The 20,298-nt window shown below is 38.3% G+C and overlaps 1 protein-coding gene across 1 annotated transcript; it reads right to left on the minus strand.

The window, feature by feature from the left end:
- Positions 1-5,967: 5,967 nt before the first annotated feature.
- Positions 5,968-18,360, minus strand: LOC116249282 (MLO-like protein 1). Its single transcript, XM_031622503.2, has 14 exons — positions 18,108-18,360; positions 16,177-16,234; positions 15,304-15,530; positions 14,816-14,932; positions 14,162-14,225; positions 13,034-13,122; positions 8,058-8,132; positions 7,873-7,961; positions 7,727-7,776; positions 7,431-7,471; positions 7,026-7,235; positions 6,865-6,932; positions 6,614-6,674; positions 5,968-6,536 (listed from the first exon to the last, which is right to left on the minus strand). The coding sequence occupies exons 1-14, from the start codon at positions 18,228-18,230 to the stop codon at positions 6,321-6,323; spliced, it is 1,488 nt and encodes a 495-aa protein (XP_031478363.1). The 5' UTR covers positions 18,231-18,360; the 3' UTR covers positions 5,968-6,320.
- Positions 18,361-20,298: the final 1,938 nt, after the last annotated feature.

The raw sequence follows: 20,298 nt of genomic DNA on the forward strand, positions 1-20,298 counted from the left end.
CTTTCATGCTCTCCTATAGAGTAACCTTCTCGATTATATTGTCTGATCTTTATGAAAAGTATAATGAAAAATAAAGCACCTCTAAAGAAAATTACAAAAGGGGACTTTTTTTTTTTTTTCAAATTGTAAAAAAAAAGTAGGACTGAAAATAAAATTTTGCAAAAGAAACCTCGTTCAAATATTTACTTGCGATCAGCATCCATTTGCTGGTGGGCTTGATAAGAAGAATCAAATTAACTTGGTTGCCAATATAATCCAATCTAAATTTCCTTTCCATGTCCCATTAATTAGATTTGAACTTGAATGTGATGAAGAACGTGATCTCAAACATTTATATCTCTTCTCGCTTTCATATGTGGTTAGTTCATGTCTCCGTAATACACTAATATTTCACTTCGTGGCAAAAGGAAGGTTTAATTTGTTTTTGATTTTAGATATTTCTCGCATATGCATGTAAGGCAAAAACATGAGGCTACCCTTTTGATTAAATTCATTATCATGAATTATTCTTCGCCATCTACCATGATATTTACGGTTCGTGTGTCTTGTTTGCATATCACATGCAGACCTGGGCATCGAGCCGGCCCAGCCCGATAAGAGTACCTGGGCCCGGCGCCCAAGCTTAATCACATGTCACAATAATTCGGGGGCAAAGGCAAGGTCTCTTAAAAAGACATATTTTCACTTTGATAATGATTTTGAAAGATATAATTTAGTCTATATATAAGAAAAATTCCTAGGTCTGTCCTTGCATTAATTCACATTCCGAGGACAAATCTTATGCGATAAGTGCACGTCATTAATACGAAACGTAGTTGTCATTCTTTTAAGCTTAGATAGTTAAGTTTGATGCTTGGGTCCCACATAAAAAATTAAATGGATTTCTTCTGTGGCTATAGGAATCCATTTCTTCAATGTCTAACGAAATTTCGATTTTATATATCGTATCTTTGGAAAACAAAGTCTGCCTCTTTTCAAAGACCCATTAATCAGATTGACTAGCCTTGACTTGTTCAAGGGTAAAAAATTTTGCAGTTTGGCTCTTCGCTTTTCTAAAATTAATAGCCAAGGCGAAGTTAGTTGGAAAATCAACAATCCAATATTAACATGTTAGAAATTAAATGTCTCCTTGTCTATAAATCGTTGATTTTTCCTTTTCTACAAAATCATGATGAATGTTCACTCCGTGAATGAACTTTAAGGGTGCATGCCTTGAGGGCATAGTGCAAGTGGGCATGCTTGGGGGGCGCGCAGGTTGGGCGTCAGGCCGGCCTGATTTAAAGTCAGCGCTGGTTTCGGCCGGGCCGACTGCCCACACAAGCCTCACAGAATTAGTTTAATATTTATGTTAATGTTTTGATATATTTGATTGTTATACATATAAGTGCCCCAAAGAAATTAAATGTATTGAATAACTGCCCATACTAGAAAAAATTTCTCGCTCTGCTAGTGATCACAGGCAGTGTGGTTGGATGAGGGAATTGAGATGTATGAGTTACGATGCAAGGATTACAAATCTACTGTAAGTTGTGTATACTTCCATCAAACAGAAGATCTAAGAGTAATTCTCTTAAAGATCAGATCATGCATATGAAAACACAACCTTTGAACTCTTGATGAAAATCTAAGCACATTTGTTTGGTGGTAATGATGTTCCCTTTATTTTTGTCCATCTTGTGGGGGACATGGACAGGAAAACATCATTCATGTAAGCTTACATAACCACAGGTGCGGAGACAGGCACCCCGCAGATCCCATTTTTGGAAACCATTGAAATTTGGATGAACTTAGGTCTAGTTATATGGGGCAGCCCCACCAGATCTGGGCATAGTCAGCTCAAAATTTGTTAACCATATATTTAATGTCTTCCGAACAAAATTTCTGGCTTCACCCATGCATAACCATGATTACAAACTTATAGCTATGTGCTCTACCTTTACAATAAGATTAAGACAAATCTCATCTATTCATATGAAACACCAAATGTTTGTTCAAACTACAAGGTGTCTGCATGCATTCACAGGACAATTATGCTTATACGCAAAATCTGTTTAATCATATTCGCATACTAGCAACAATTGAAGGATGCTGGGGTTGGGCAGGGATATATATATATATATATAGTTTTCACACCGCCATAGATTTGCAAAAGAGTACATGCCCCGTTACACATACTTAAGAAATTACGAATTTATAAGCAATTTTCAGTTTCTACTGACTATTTCTCATGTGTTTATCATTGATTTACCTTTAAACACTTTGGAATTTACAAATGTCGATCTACATGACCATAAGGACTGGGCAAGCAAAAAAGAACCATTGTTACTAAATGTAGTGCACTTACTGTAATGAATTAGTGTAACATGATATCTTGCCTCTAATATTTGGATCTTGGAGACTTACTGAAACGGAATAAATATCACGTTCCCTTTCTTAGATGAACTTTAAACATAGTTTTCACTTTACATTTTTGTTCATGTTAAATTAATTCAAAAGAAAGGTACTTGATGTGTTGCTCATTTGATCTTTTGGTTGGTAGCTTCCTCATTTCAGGAGCAGGGGAAAGTATTATTCCTTTTAAAGAATTGCCTAAAAGGACTAGTACATGCCTGAGACAGACTTCCTAAGTCGATCTAAACAAAAAAAATTTAAATAAATTAAATCTGGACCGGTACATATAAGAAGGATATGTTGGCCTTTTCCTTGGCAAAAAAAAAAAAAAACTGAAACAAAAGTTTTTTCTTTAATTAATAGAGTTTGAGCACAGGAAAAATGATTACCAATATTTTCAAAGGAAGTTAACAAATACATTAGCAGAGGTAGAAATATCTGAGAGGCACTAATATTTTAAATCACATTTTTTAAGGGGCAGCCAATATGTATTAAGCAAAAGGATATGAGATGTTAACATACAGATAACCTTGACAAAAGGAAGGTTTAATTTATTTGATTTTTATATATTTCTCCCATATGCATGTGGGAAAAAAGCATGAGGCTATAAGAAAAAATTCAGGGGCGGACGCAAGGGCTCTTAAAAGACATATTCTGGTTCTAGTTCTAGAAATGATTTTGAAAATATAATTCAGCCCCATGCATAAGAAAAAAATTCTTAGCTTCACCCTCGCATTAATTCATATTATGTGGTCAACAATCTTATGCCAGAAAGTCTGTGAAACTTGTCATGTGGATGCAGGGCCGGAACCAGAAATTTTTCATGAGGCAGGCTAAATTAAAGTTTCTAAACTTTGACTAGGGCCGAAACATCATTTTTCGAAATTTTTATATACATCAAGTGAAATTTTTTAAAATTTACATGTACTTTTATTTTTTTTTTGAGGTGGGACAAGAGCCCATGGAGACTCTACCTTGGCTCTGCCCCTGTGATGTGCTAAATCAAAGTAGTTGTCATTCTGATAGTTAAGTTTCATGCATTGGTCCCACATGAAGAATTAAATGGATTTTTCATTGGCCATAGGATTCCATGTCTTAAATGTTTGACTAAATTTCGATATCTTTGGAAGACAAAGTCATTACCTCCTTTCAGAGACTCGTTAAATAGATTAACCATCCTTGACTTGTTCCGGGGTAGAAAATTCTGCAATTTGTTTCTTCGCTTTTCTAATTTTAACAGCCAAGGCGAAGTTAGGTGGAAAATCAACCACATAATGTAATCCAATACTAACATGCTAGAAATTAAATGTCTCTTTCTCCATCAAATAAAACCATGATCAAATTTTCCTCTTTTTTCTCCATAACGAACATTTGCCCGGTGAATGAACTTGAAGGGTGCATTGAGGGGCATAGCGCAAGTGGGTGCTTGGGGCGCGTAGGGTGGGCATTGGGCTCCCATTTTGGCAACCCAGACCCAAGGCCGGCCAACTTGGACTGGGCCCGAGCCCGGCCCAATTCAATTTAAATAAAAAAGTTAAACTATATATTACATATATGAGAAAAAGTATATACATATACATTTAAAATTAATAAAATTATCTTTATTGGGCCCGGCCCAGCCTGATGTCAAGCTGGGTCTGCGCCAAGGCTGGCCCAACCCGGTTTTCAGATTTCGGGGGAGGGGGTCTGTTTACAGATACACTTGAGAGACATAGGTTTAAGATTTCTATTTACTGTTAAACACTTGAGAGACATAGGTTTAAGATTTCTATTTACTGTCAAGTCCATGGATCTCGATCACAAGGTGTGGGTGGGTGGTGGAAATTGAGATTTATGAGTCAAACATGCAAAGATTATAAATCTATTGTAAGTTGTGTACACTTCAAACAGAAGATCTAAGAGTATTGCAAGGCCCCATCTATGCTTCTATAAAGGGTTCCATCAACCAATGTTTCCCCCTCGTTCTTGGATAGATCTGTATTTGGGGCTGCACATTCTTTGCATTTGACATATTGGCCCTGTTAAAAATATTAGAAATATACTCTTGTTGTGAAAGAAGTAAAAATCTGTACCTATGTGCATCACCACTATCCCAAGGAAATATTGAACGGATTCCAAATCTTTGATGGAAAAATTCCTCTCAATCTCATCCATAAAGTTCTGCACATCATGTTCTGAGCTTTCCATAAGAATGATGTCATCCCCATATATAAGAAAATAAGTAACAGACGACAAATTGGATCAAATAAACAATGATGAATATGACTGTGATTCAGTAAATTCTTTGGATTTCAAATAAATCTTAGACTAACAAACTATGTTCTGGGTGCCTGTTTGAGGCCATACAAAGCCTTTGTTTTACCTTGCAAACATGTGTGCACTGATCTAGATACTTAAATCCTGACGGTTGATCCATGTATACTTCTTATATTAGGATGCCATGAAGAAAAACATTATTGACATCGAGATGATGTATGTGCCACACACGATTATGTGTTATAGTGAGAACCCATCTAATGGAAGTGGCATAATAATAGGACTGAAAGTAACAAAATAATCATTCCTTTCACACTGCTTGTATCTCTTCCCAACTAGTCTAGCTTTATAGCTGTCATCGGCATGTCTTTTGATCTTATATATATATTGAGATCCAACAACATTAAGTTGTGAGTTGTATTGCAAGGAACCAATTCCCGCGTTTCATTCATGTGCAAAGCATCAATCTCCTCTTGCATGGCATGGATCCATTTGAGGTTGGTTTGGGCTTCTTAAAAGGTCGATGTTCAATTGCATCTCGGATTTTCATATAATTAGGAGTTTCAGTAGGCAACTCATGTGATTGGATAAGATCACTATGGCCCCGTTTGAATTGGTAGAACTCTACTGCAGAAGTGGAACAAAAGTTCAAATTTGGTGGAAAGTTCTACAATGAAACAAACGTGGAACTAAACCTGGGAATTTTCGTTCCCATATGGAACTTTGCTTCCAGCAATAAAGTTCCACCTGGTGGAACTTTATTGCTGGTCAAATTTTTTTGACCGTTGAAGTGCTTGCCCCTTTTCTTTCTCTCATGCGTAGCAAGGCAGAGCAGAGGAAGCTCGGCCACTCGGCCAGCCGGGACATGTTCAGTTATTCTTAAAGGAACGGGTTTCAGTAGACAGGTTGAGAAGACATTGGCTTGCTAAGGTTGACTTCTAATTGTCACCACTAGTAGGAGGAATGTGTCTGTTAGTGAATAACAAACCATTTTGAAACCTCATCAGCCATAAAAGGAGATGGACACCAAAAAACAAAGAAAGAGTGTTCATCATGGCGTTATATAGTAATGCTGCCATTAATAGGATTTAAGCAAACGTATCCTAGATTTGATGACCAATAAAAATGCACGCTTGAGGTTTCTTAATTTTTATCATTAGATCTCCTTAACATCAATGTCCTAAACAATTCCCATTAAATCTGACATATAAGATTCAAGTAGCCACCCACACACACACACACACACACACACACACACACACACACACACATATATATATATATATATATATATAAAGTTCAGAAATGAGATTGTTTGAGTTCTCAAATGGAGATGCTTTGCCTTAAAACTCTTGACCTATATACAAGTTTTCAATGGTTGATCATCTTCCACCAACGTCAAGCAGTGTTTTATACGCAAAGATGAACATTCAACCTTCCGAAAAGGAAAAAGGAAAACAGAAACAAAAGGACAAGCGTTTGCCGAGTGGCCTAGAATCATAACTGACTTCTTCATTCCTTTTTGTTTTTAATTTAAAAATCACAAGAGAGGAAAACTAAACAGAGTTTGGCCGGCGGATGCTTGGGTCTCATTGATTTGCTTCTACAGGTCCTTCCTTGGCTACTATAGCATCGACTTTGCCTGCCAACGGATATGCATAAGCGGCTGCATGTCAAGGATTATTGTATGGAACTGAATGGACCAAAGGGGCTTCTTGTAGCTGAATCTCATCAGGCGATCTGTTCCCTGCGTGAGTGTTCGAAGCCATGAATGGTGTTGCTGGTTTGCTCATCGGACCGACGGCTTTTCTCCTGGCCTTTTGGGCCCATCCAGAAAGGTTCTCTTGGACATGCTCGCCGAAGATCGCCTTATTATACGAGCTCCCCATCTGCAATTTCCCTCCCAAAGATCAGAACAGAGCACAGATAAAAGGATATGTTAGATCCAACTCCATCTAAGGTATACCTGGGTGACGATGGCGTAAAGTGGAAGGGTGCTGAAGCTGCATAGAACTTGGATAATCACCCTATCAACAATAAATAAAACCACAGAATGTGTGAGAAAGTGGACTTTCCCCATAGTAGAAGGCCCAAAATATGAGAGGGAGAGAGAGAACCTAAAAGTTAATAGAATCTTACAGCACCAAAGTGAAGTTTCCCCAGAGTACAAGAACCAAAATCAAGAGAGAGAGAGAGAGGGAGAGAGAGAGAGAGTACCCAAAAACTAATCTGGGAATCACATAGCCGACTTTCCCCATAATGCAAGAGCGGAAGCCGTAGGTGAGCTGCAGCAAATACATCAAATGAAGTCGGCAAATGAAGCCCAAAATCGTGTTGATTATGGTGGACATTGAATGCCAGAGTGCTAGATTTCATACCCACAACCAAAAGAAGAAGGCGATCTCGAAGGCATTCTGGAAGAGGATGAAGTGAATCAGGTGGAGGACGAGGCGAGGTCTGTTGAACCAGAAGTGATCGTCTGAGGGCTGGACCACCAAGTCTCCTTCTACTGCACTGTGTTTCTCGGCAACTTCTCTAGCCAACTGAGTGATTACATGTTCGAGTTTTGTACCCACGGCTAACAGAAGCTGCAGTACAATGAAGAATGAAAAGAAAATAAAAGAAGTGGAAAGAAAGAGATCAGATGCTTGCTGCGGCATATGAACAAGCTAAGTATTATATATTACTAGTCCATGATTGTTCGTCATTATGTATTTATTGAGTTAGATTTCACGTGTCCACTCATTCAAGAGCTTCTTACTGTGGTATGAAGATATACTTACAACTAAAGGAACGAGCGTTATCCAGAAAAATGTATGCCACCCTGAAATACGGAGAAAGAAAAAATATACTTTATAAAGCATATTAAAATTTGACACCACAAAATGTTTGATAAGAAGGAGGGTCTGGAAAAGGAAATTTCTGATTGAATTGGCCATTTTCTTTTGTCAAAAGAAGCCATCTTACTTGTAGATAATTAGGAAACATGAAATTAGGAATTAGATTATAAAGTAAAATATCATAAGATTTAGTTTACAACAACTTGTTTTGATGAATTAAGTTGTTAGTTGTAACTTACCCTCAACATTCATTAATAAGAAGAGAATGACAATTCCCCATAGATACCAGCTGCGAGGCAAGAAGATGAAGCATACTTAGTTTATAAATGTGTGAAAATTTGGCAAGAAATGCCAAAAATACTATAAAGAAAAATATATAATTTACCTTATGCCGACAACTTTCTTAAAATCAGCTTCATATGCACGCACCATACACCTGTGGAAATTGAATTCTGGGAACCCACTGCAATGCGTCTAGAAAGAAGGCAAGTAACCGTGTAAATAAAGCTTTAATAAGAAACGTTAAATTCAATTTGTTAATATTCAAATTCGTGTTTAAATCAAGCATACCATAATGAACCCCAACCGCAGTGTGATGTAATCAGACTTGGATATTGATGAATGAAATTGTTTTAGGAAGGAATGCTTCAAAAGAAAACCAAAAGAAAAGAAGCAAAGTTAATCACAAATTTTAGGATTTCAAAAAGTATAACATTAACCACAAACATTAAACATCATACACATTATGTTGAAGAGCAGCTCTAATGTGAAAATTTTCCTATGAATAATGAAAGAAATTATTAGCAGATATTAATGCTTAAGATGGTATAGAGTCTATAGACATATGATAAGGACCTAAGTTGGAAACAATCCTGTCGGAGGTTATGCCTCCATCAATTTAGTAGGCAGAAAATTACAAGGAACAAGCTACGGACAAGGGGTCCTACAACAAAGAATGTAAAGCATTAACAACGTCCAGAGCAAGAGAACAGTAAGATATATAAAGTCTCACTGCATACAAAAGAATCCAACCAAATGTTTGAAACTTTGAACAAAGGGCTTCCTGCCTTCAAGCTGCTCAACCAAAAGTTTAAGCCATCTAGAGTGATTGGAGGCGACAACAATTTTCAATGGAACTGCTGGAAAATCTTGCCTAAGTCATCATTAAGATCTCACTAGATCTTGCTATACCAAGATCTGGTCTTGCTAGACCCACTCCACCTTCCATAATAGGCATACAAATAGATCAGGCCATCATGTGATATTTTTTAATCTCGTTCTATTCACCCCACAAGAACTTGGACATAAGGGAGTTGAAACATACCTGATGGGAGATGAAACATACCTGACCAATAGCAGATGGTCTGGATATTAACATGTTTGCACAGACTTTTCCGGCCTGCAAAGGAAAGGAGGGGAACCTTCTATCCAACAAGCTTACTATCCACCTTATGGATGAGATCCTCATACCATTCGACTCATAAATTCCATTGAAATAAAAGCATGCTAAGGTCTTTAATAGGTAAAGACTGCAAAGAGTAGCCAACTAACTGAGACAACCAATCGGCAAAAGCCTTGTCACCACTTAGAACAATGAGAGAAGATTTGACAACATTCATTTTGAGCCTAACATCTTACCCATGTCCTCAAGGACATACATGACATTAACAATAGATCGCCTCTCTTTGCCTTGCAAAAGAATAAGATGTCGCCAGCAAATGATAGGAGACCAGGACAACGTCAAACTCAGGGGATTAAGAGAACTTGGATGCTACCTCTGTCAATGCTAAATTTAGTTGACCTAGTTAATTTCCATTACCACCAAAAAGAGGTAAGGAGACATCGGGTCTCCTTGCCGAATTCATCGCCTGAGATCCATATAGCTGCCACATCGACGATTAATAGAAATTGTGATAGTTGCAGTGAAGACACAAGTTAGAATTCTGTCAGCCCGTTGGGATGCAAATCTGATGTCAAGAAATGCATTATACAAGAATTTCCAATTCAACTTGTCTAAGGCTTTAGAAATGTCAATTTTCAGACAAGCAGAAGGGGAGTGGAGATCCTCAAAAGAGCGCACAATCTCGTTCTCAAGAATAACATTATCGTAAATCCCCATATCAGGAAGAAAGGCAGTTTATTACTGACCAACAATGCGCTATAGGACACCCTTCATACGGATGGACATCACCTTGGAAGAGATTATTACAGAGGGCAGTTGGTCTAAGATCCTGAACTTGACGAGCACCTTCATGCTTAGGGATAAGAACAATACTAGCCCTATTTAGTTTTCAAACAATTTTTCCCGTCTTAAAGAAACCAACCACCACATTGAAAATGTTTAAACCAACAGTTTGCCCGTGCTGTTGATAAAAACCCGCTGAAAAATAGTCAGACCCTAGAGTAGGGGTGCACGTCGGGCTTTCTGGCCCCGGCCCGGGGCTTGAAGAAATTGGGCCGGTGGGAGCAAGCATCAAATGATTCAACTGAGCTAATGCTTGAAGACCAGTCTTAAGGTCTGGCGGGAGATATATTCCTCCCACAAAAAAAAGAGAACCTAGTTGCCCTCTCCATGCAGTGACGTGAAAGAAAAGCCAACATCTATCAAAAGCAATAAATGTGCTTGCAACACAACAGGGTCCCAACCTACTAGGATGCAGGCTCTGCAATCAGCAGGCTGGGCATTGGAGGCCCAACTAAACTTATTCCATTTGAGATTCCAGGAGTGTAGCATATTAAGCGAAAGAAAAGAATCAAATACAAAGAAACAACCAGTGTTATGAAACTGGAGAAGATACCTGAGTTTAGCCTGAGCTACCCTTCTTATCAACCCTCAAAGGTTATAGGCTAAGACTCACATGGATCAGAGGAAATGATAGTTTCTTCAGCTTGGACGACTACAACACCTTTGGGGTTGAGTCTCTTTTGCTTTTCAGAGGACTTCATATTACAAGGATTGTCGAACAAAGAGTTGCTAACGTCTTGCAGTATGTGCTGACCTCTAGTACTGCGACATCCTCTTCCTCTGTTAGCAAGATTAAGCGGTAAGGGATCTGTTCGGCCTGCGCCTACCTCAAATGAAGTCTGCTGATCCTTAACTGCTGCATCCTCTTGAAACTTCTTCACGGCCGCTTTGAAGGGGAACCCGGAAGGGATCTCCTCCAACAATTCCTTGGATGGAGCTTTTCCTTAATAGCTAAACGAATTAGCTAGCAACTGAGACAACTGAAGTTCTGTTTGCTTTAACCCCTTGGATTTCTCCTTTATCCTCCCCTAATGCCTCTCATATAGAACAAAGGATCGCCGCAAGCCACCTTCCTCCGAACGATTTGTCATAAGCAAGAACACCAAATCTATTGGTTTGTGCTCCTCCAGAATAAATCACATGGTAAGGAAGATCATGCGATTTCCTAACTCTCACTAAGTCCCATCCTTCTTCATTGTTGCGATTCCCTGCCTTCTCTTGGTTCTGCACTTTGCTGAGGCAAGAATCTGGTCCACGCGGGTTGACTCCACACCTATGACAGAACCCCAACCTACCATCATAAACAACCGATTGAAGGACACAACCCTCTCTTCCCACCATGCACAATTTCACTTTTGATTGAAGGTCAGCCTTCAATAACAAATCCACACGAGTGCAAGCAAAGGCTCTTCGAAGGACGAGCTTAATTGGGTGTCTATCTCTAGCAATTCGCATTTCAGATCCCTAGCAACCGCTTGGAAAGTCCTTTGCTCCTACAACATTGGATACAAACCTGAAAGCGGGACCCAAATTGGCGTGTCAATTTCTGGGTTCAGGTAGAACGGTTATCCTTGTGCTCCATTTCTCATCAATCAATGTCTTATCAGAGACCATCCAGACTCTTTTCTTGAGCACCCACTGAAGTTCGTCATCATTTTCAGGACACTATGAAATCTCCTTTCCCCAGCATAGTGAATCTAAGGTTAACCTTGCCTCGCCAACAGCTTCCCGAGTTCCTGAAACATTGAAAGAATAGTCGATGCTGACCTTTTTACAAGAGTTGATGAAGCAAGCGATGGCTACCCATCGGAAACCAGCAGATAATCGATTGTATTCACTCTTTGGGATGATGATCCGATGGTTGCCGTCGATTTCTTGCACTCCCAGGGGCGGAAGACAGGGCATCTCACCTTTCAGCTTATTCAACACTACCTACGCCCATGATCGAGATCCTCCCCATGATCGAGATCCTCCAGATCTGTGCAATCTAGTTCCTGTAGTCACATCCATCCTCCAATCCTCCAATCCCCTTCGATCACTCAAAAAGGGAAACACTGCCTCAAACTCACACTGCATTAGCACCAAAAACCCTAGGAAAGAAAAAAAAAAACTCTCCTCATCCTTCTAAGGAAGGATCTAAGTCACATGGGTAGTTGGATAGGGTCCCCATGCCTGTGTTAGCATCAGCACAACAACCCGACTACTGCTCTTTCGATTAAAACCAATCCAAGCGACTTATTTTCCACTTGATTTAGCTTATTTTTCAACTAAGTTTCATGGGTTATTAGTTGTTAACGTGTACTTGTTTATTTAAGCAGTGTTTGATGGGAGCATAATTGTCCAATTAAAATCCTCAATTTTTAATGAATTGAGAATTTTATTCTCAAACAAATAATTTGATTCTAGAATTGTAAGTACATCCTTGAATCAAAATTCTAGAATTGAGATTCTACTCTAGGTATTGGAATTATGACTTTAGAATTTTAAAATTTTTTCTTCTCACTTTAAGGCACATGTCATGATGGTTTTAACTCATCAATTATAGAATTTTAGTTTCTGTTTTATTAAACACATCATTTTCAATTTTGAAATCTAATTTCCAAACTATCACTAGAGCTATAATTTTCATTCCAATTCCAATTTAAATTGGAATTTTGTTTTCAAAATTTTATTTCTAAAATCAAAATTCAAAGCCATCAAACAACCCCAAAACATTGCTTTAATTTTGATGTTTCTAATAGTATGATAAATAAATAATATATATATATATATATATATATATATATATATATATATAGTTATATCCACATCTACATCAACATACATGCATAGGTCCATACCTGAACCCATTTGAAATAAATAAAAGTGAAAGGAATATAAAAAAAGAGAAGGTAATTGAAGACTCGAAAAAGAGAAATGACATACGTTGTTACAAGGTCACTAAATCATCTCTTTAAAAGGAAGAAAGAGAGAAGCTTAGGTACTTCTTGAATATGATTATGCTAACGACTAACAATAAATTAGGGTATGCATTTGTTTCACCGCAGATCTAAGATCCGCAGTGGTCTGAGATCACTAGGTTCTTATATTCATAGATTTAAGATCGGACCCTCCCTTTTGACTGTAAATTTATGGTTATTTACATATAATGTGAGGATCTTCCAAAGTATGTCTTTTAATGCAGTCTTGGATCTTAGATTCAAGACTATCAAACACAACCTTATAGAATGGACTGACATTGAGAAAAAAAAAACATAATAAAATAAAATAACCTTTGATTATGAACAATGGAAGAACTTACCAACCAACTTAATATGCTTGAATCTAAGTAGTGGTCCTTGATGAAAGCATGGTTTTGAACATGTGTGACCTTGGCTTCTGCATTGACATCTGCACAATTACATGTTAAAAAAAAAAAGTTTGGTAATCATTTTCTTTGAACTATCAGTTAAATGAATGCTTGTACAAGACAAAAAGTCACTAATACTGTATAATTAAAGAGAATTTTATTTAGAGGCCCCGTTTTCGCATAGTATACAATCCTTTGTTACTGCCCCACGAATTTGCCTCAAAATTTAGAAATGGTACATGGAACATTTGTTTCAGTATTTCATGAATCTTCCTAAGAAATAGGAAAAACTTATGAGACAGTAACAATGTATTTCTGCTGCCAAATGGACCCTCAAGTTTGGTATGTTAGTAGGCCATAAATCTTATGCATATTCTTTTACTTTTTTTGAAGTGATTGTATAAAAAGTAAATTAAGATTAAAGGTTATAGAAATCAGTTTTGAACTAAATGCATGCTTAAATCCAATCTCGCCATGAAAATAGTCAATTTAACAAATGAAATCCGACTTATATATGCACTCAGACCTTACTCGAAACATTTGCATGAAAACAACTTTTACAAACTAGCTAAACCAAGACTAATTTAGGTTGGAACATCAATCCATTTATGAAAATAACTACAATCTATGCATAACTGAAAACGTACTATACATTTCTGAAAGTATTATCCTTCTTACCTAGATTTGAAAATCTATGAAAACCCATTAAAGTCTGAAAGAAAAAATCTAAATTTGTATAAGAAAACATCCAATCAACTTTGCATGTATTTAGAGACATGCTTTCTGTTTCTTTGAAGACATCCATAAAATTGGAAGGATATAGAGACATGCCTAATTTTGAGAGTTACCAGCAAATTGTGGTCCTTATCAAGCAATTCGTACAGAAACCTACTTGGGTCTTATGGGCGTAGGAAGGGAGAGGGTGACGGCTCCATATGAGTCGAGTCGAGCCCGATTGCATGCCTATAGGGGCCGGAGAGAGTTTTCAAAAGAAGGTTAACATATAGCGTTCCTCTCCGGGCCAACAACTGAGAGATTGAAGATTAACAAACTTCTTCAAGGAAAAGAGAAAGGTCATACTGTTAATTTCTTCATTGTAGTTATTCTTTGCAATTGAGTCCTCCCAAGTTTTCCATTGACGAATCTGATGAGGAAATAAGAAGGTACACATAAATGAATAGTTTCATAGACAAGGACTTCCAATAAGGATACGTTGGGAGATAGGCTTCCTACCAAGGGCGGAGCCAATGTAGGCCAGCTTAGGCCATGGCCCCACCTCAATTCATTTTTTAAATTTTATATGTAAATTTTAGAAAATTTCACTTGTTTTATATAAAAATTTTGAAAAATGATTTATATTGGCCATAATAAAAATTTAGAAGCTTAATTTCGGCAATTCCCATGAAAAATTTCCGACTCCACTCCTACTTCCTACCAATGGAGGAGCCAAGAATTTTCTGAAAAGCGGTCTGTTATGTAGCTCTCAAAACCTTTACCATGACCAAATTAAAAATGTCAGAGAGTTAATTTGATTTTCCAAAAGCTAAGAGGAGGCCATGGCCCCCTGCTTGCCCCCTTTGGCTCTGGCTTTGTTCCTTACCTTTATTGACAAAAATGAGCATGTCCAGAGGAAAAAATTGGATGCTAATTAACATCAACCACTCATAGACAAGAACTTGATTACATGAAAAAAAAAAAAAAAACTTGTCAAAAAGGAAGTTCTCTTAGAGTTACCTTCAAACCACCCAAACATATGGTAACAACACTGAGAACAACGTGAGTGATGGCCAAGATAAAGATAAAAATGTGCAGCTGATGTATTGCTGCAAGCGACAATAGTTGCACTTTTCCCTGGTAAAGACCACAAGAAATTGTAAAATTGTGAGACGCCAAACATATCGGTAGCAAATGCAACTCTGAAAGCAATTCAATCAGTTGAAAACTAGAGAGTTGATAATCTTAGAATCCACATTGCAACCATTTAAATATGAAGGTTGCGTTTGGATGATACATTAACAAAACCAGTGAATAACTTAGGGGGATGGTATATATAAATGAGAAAAATTGCCCCGAAAAAATCAATATGAAAATAAAAACTTTTTTACCTTGTGTGGGCAAATGCCCCACTTAACCTACATTTGACTCCACCACTGATAGCAAGGTTATTCAATCCCTCTTGAAAATGGTATTTCGTTAAAATTAGGCTATTCACTATCACTCACATGTTCAGCCTCACAATGTTCTTCGGAATCTGTGTCCGCGAGAAGGTGTCTCATTGCTTTTCCCATTACTTGGAAGTGGCCGGGCTCGTCCCCGTCCCCCGGCCGGCGGTCATCTTCCCTCCTGCACGGCAGCATATGATGAAGGTAGCTTCTGGGGATGCATATGTGACTGATTCTACCTTGGAAGACCGTCAGCAAGAAGGATATGAAACCCAGCAGCATCAGCTCTGTTGCACCAATTCACAACACCCACATCATTCACATATGTTTCCCACTATCAAAAATATGTCGAAGGCCGTGTTTGATAGCTTGGATGCGTTTTACTGGATTGCTTTTACTTCAAGTAAAGGTCATCTAATTCACTGTATCAGTTAAACAACCAAACACATGGTATAAAGGTTGTCTTGTCAGTGACTTTGTCCATGTTTGAAGAGGAGATGTTCTTTGTGTACAGAACACCCTATCATCCAAACACATCAAATTACAAAGTCATCAAAAGCTTAGGGTGCCTACTTTAGCTAAGTTAATTTTTCGTCCAAAAGAAAGCCAGAGATTCCACTCAAATCCTTGTCTTTGTATGGTAAATGGTTTGCTTTTGATGTTTCAGGGTGTCACCTTTATATGGTAAAGGGTCTGTTTTTGATGTTTCAGGGTGTCACCTTTGACGATGTGCTTCAACTTGCATGTCAGTGTTTTCCTTTTATAACATAGAGTTGTGACTTATGAATCTGAAATGAAAATTAACCACATACTAGTTCCCATGGTAACCATTGCACCAACTCCCTTCGGGACTTAGACTGAATTTAATTTGCAATTCTCAAATAAAAAAGAGAAAAAAAAGAAAGGAAGTCGGAAAGGAGAAGGGCGCCCAACCTTCTTTGACCTTCAACACTGCTTCATACAGCGACTTTTCACTCCTCTTCTTCATCAACTGCACAGTAATCAAAATCAAAACCACGCCGGACAAATATTATAAAAAAGATAGAAAGAGTTTTTTTTTTTTTTACTTTCATCAATTGCGATAATAATTTAAAAAATTACCTCCTCATTAAGTATTCAACACAAACATCATCACTATCACTATAGGGAAAATCATCTTTGGTGTAAAATCTCCAAGGCTGTATCTTTATATGCTTCAAAAGTTATGGCTGTGCTTCAGAAATTGGGTAACCTATGGTATATAAACCTATAGTATATCATTTAATTCAGGTGTCATGTGCATCCAACGAAACATTTTTAACTTTAGGCCCCTTGGGTTAAGCCATCCATCTTGAAGACAGTTGAAATGTTTGCTTCATAAATTTGGAGATCATGTAGAATACACAAATCTCGCCTGCTCTCTAGATCTACCACGTCATGCTATGTCTTGTTAGCCATGGATGCAAACAAACTGTCAACATATTTATTATCTGCATTCTCCTTTGAACCCTTCCCTTTTAAAATGTTTTCCCATCTATGACCATACAAACATTTCTATGAATTTTCTTGCATTGTGATCGGCATGGGTGACCGGCCGCTAGTAGGCTAGTAGCGGGCTATGTGATCGGCATGGGTGACTGCTTATCTGAAATCTTGCATTGCAGTTAAGTTGGATTTAGGTTCAACTAAGTCCAATCGCATAGTTCTACACTAAACTTGAGTAAGTGTCCTGCAATCACTCGTTCTCCTAAGTAAGAGATCAATTCGTGTCCATCTGACAAATTTTTTTAGATCATATTGTTTTCGGTTTGAAAATGAAAAACAGAATCGAGAGGGAAAAAAATGTATGTTTAACAAATTTTTAATTGACAACGAATCAGTAACTCGAATCTGGTAGACTTATTCCATATAATTAAAAAAATATTAAATTAACCTTTAAAATAATGGGCTCAGCGGGGCGTAAACCCCCACTGAGACCCCACCTGCCTCTCCGCTTCGAGCAGCGGTGGGGGGCGTCCGGCGTTGGGCGTCTGGCGACGGAGAAATGATTGCCGGGAGAGGCTAGAGAGATGAATGGTAACGAGTGAGAAAGACGGAAAGTGAAAACAGTATGTGCTTGATGCACACGCATCAGACATGCACCGCGAACCGGCTTGATAACATCAGGCAGTGGAGAGCCGGCGACGGCGAGACCGAGCCGGTAGTGGGAGTAGGCAGAAAGAGAGACAGAGAAGTTGGACGTTGTTTCTTCCACACATTGATTTCTATCGGGATGAGCCAATTTTGCTTTGAAAAAATAGCAAACTGGTATCAACTAACATGAAGAGTCGAGTTACAGAGCCTGAATTCAGGACAGGATACGAATGGTGCCATTTTTGTGGCTTGAGCTTCGTTTCTCTTAAGAGTTAGCCCCCTGGGCTTACTCCTGTCGTAACAAAACTCACGACCGGAAAAGTCGGTGTTTCCAAATCTAACAAGAGCTAAATTTCTTGGTTGGTGCCATTTTTTATGGAAAAGATCGACCTCCCATTACAAAGTTTGCTTCGTTGGGGTGTGTAGAGTGCAAAGAGGGCGGCGCTGCCCGCGGCCACCACCGCCAGGCGACTACTAACGTCGACGAAGCGGAAGATATTCCAGGCGTTCGTGCTCCTTGCAGAACTTAAAAGCTCCAAATGGCCAGGAAAAAGGAAATTCTTTCGAAAATCAAGCTCCGGTGGTTCCCCATTAGACGAATTAAACAAAAACGACCCTCTCCCCTTCTTCTTATCTATGGAAGCCGTATACAATCGCAACTGTAATATGAGTTGGTAAGAATTAAATGAATCCATGAGTCGATGATCATGTATAAGCCTCCATACGCGAGAGAGAGAGAGAGAGAGAGTTGCCTTTCCGAGGTAGTGAAGCAGCCTTTCAAGGAAGAGGGAGATGATGATGATGGCGGAACAAACAGCTGCTACGATCCATGTAGGCGTGTACTCCAAGTCATACGACTTCCCCCCACCTGCCATTTTCCCTGCAGAGAGATATAGGAAGAGAAGGAAGGGAGGGCAGGAGAGGAGGAGAAACAGAAATCTAATTTGCAGAGACGGAAAGATATATGGATAAGAGGGCGATCAGTGCCGGGGGAAGCAGACTGCTGACTGCTTCCACGAGTCGCGGCATTGGACCTTCTATCACAAATATAAAACACCATTGTTGTGCTGAGTTGGAAGCTAAGCGGGTAAAAAATTAGCCATTGAAGGGGTCAGATGTTATCCAGCTCGTAATATATATATAGATATATATAAATTCAACCCTTCCTAATCTTAACTTCCGTAAGAAATTGAAGAGCATAAACTGATCGGATACTGCCTTTGTCTGATTAAGATCTCCTTGAAATAATCTTTTATTAATTTGTCAGACAACAATTTTGTGCATTTTTTTTTCTCAATATTATCCTCAACTAAGTTACATTACTGTCTTTTGTGCTGTAATCAAATTTTAATTTACCATTTCAAAGGACAAGTATGTAATTCAATTATAAAGGATAATATTGAAGAAAAGTCCACCCAACCTTTTTTTTTTTTTTTTTTTTTTCTTTTGGTTTGTGGGGATAACAAAAATTTAATTAAGCCCTTTAAGGACCACTTGGATGTTATGACTTTTCACCGGAAAAAACTTGAAAGAAGAGCGGCCCCCCTTCGCGGCTATAGTAATTCATTTCTAAAATGTTTAACAAAATTTAGATATATCGTCTCTTTGGAAGACAAAGTCTGCCTCTTTTCAAAGACCCATTAATCAGATTGACTTGTTCAAGGATAGAAAATTTTGCAGTTTGGCTCTTAGCTTTTTCAGTTTTAATGGCCAAGGAAGGCGAGGTTAGGTGGAAAATCAACAACCCAACTTTGTCTATAAAACGTTGATTTTTCTCTTTCTCCAAAATCATGAGGAACATTCACTCCGTGAATCCACTTCAACGGTGCATGCCTTGAGGGCATACTGCAAGTGGGCAATTGCCCACACCGCACTCCCATTTTGGCAGCCCAGGCCCAAGCTCAACCCAGTTCAATTTAAATAAAAAAGTATATATATATATATTTAAAAATAATAAAATTATTTTTATCAGGCCAAGTCAATGTTAACCTAGGTCAGGGCCAAAGCTTGGCCTTTTTCCTTGTCGTGCCAGGGCTGGGCTGGCCTGTCCTAATGCCCGTGTCCCGACCTGATGCCCACTCTTAGGCGTGTTTAATGGTACCATAACAGTTCCTATATGCAAGTTAAAGTATGCAGCGATTTCACCGCATGATCTCATCACATCTCTCAACTCTGAATCCTACCGACATGGGAAAGAGCGGAGGTTACAGCTCTCACCCAGAGAGTGAGATAACTCTTTTCGCAGTGAGATAACTCTTTCGCTCACCGGAAATGAATTTCCGGTACATGATTACCTTGGATTTAAGATGCGAGAATGTGATCTGCTGAGGGGTAGGGGTCTGTCTTAATCTACGATTTAGCAATATGAAGCTAGATTTAGAACCATATATAGGTTTAAGATTTTTTTTTTTTCTCTCAGGCCCATGGATCTCAATCAGAGGCATGGTGGTTTGTGTGGGCAGTTGCCCACACCAGCTTCACAAAATTAGTTCAATATATGTGTTAATGTTTTGATATATTTGATTGTTATACGTATAAGTGCTCAAAAGAAACTAAAGGCATTCAATGAATGCCTTCACAAAACAAAAAAGAAAAAGAAAAATGAAAATTCTGGCTCCGCTAGTTATCACAGGCAGTGTGGATGGCTCCGCTTGAGGACTTATGTGTGTGTCAATATATATATATATATATATATATACATATATATATATATATATATAAAAGGAAATTTTTTCACTGCCATAGATTTTGAAAAAGAGTGCATGCACCGTTACACATACTTGGGAAATTACGAGTTAAGCAATTTTCAATTTCTACTGGCTATTTCTCATGTTTTTATCATTGCTTTACCTTTGAATTCTTTGGAATTTATAAATGTCTATCTACATAACCATAAGGACTGGGCAAGCCAAAACGAACCATTGTCACTAAATGTAGTGCACG

This window comes from Nymphaea colorata, chromosome 2 (assembly GCF_008831285.2).
Source record: "Nymphaea colorata isolate Beijing-Zhang1983 chromosome 2, ASM883128v2, whole genome shotgun sequence".
Lineage (NCBI taxonomy): Eukaryota > Viridiplantae > Streptophyta > Magnoliopsida > Nymphaeales > Nymphaeaceae > Nymphaea > Nymphaea colorata.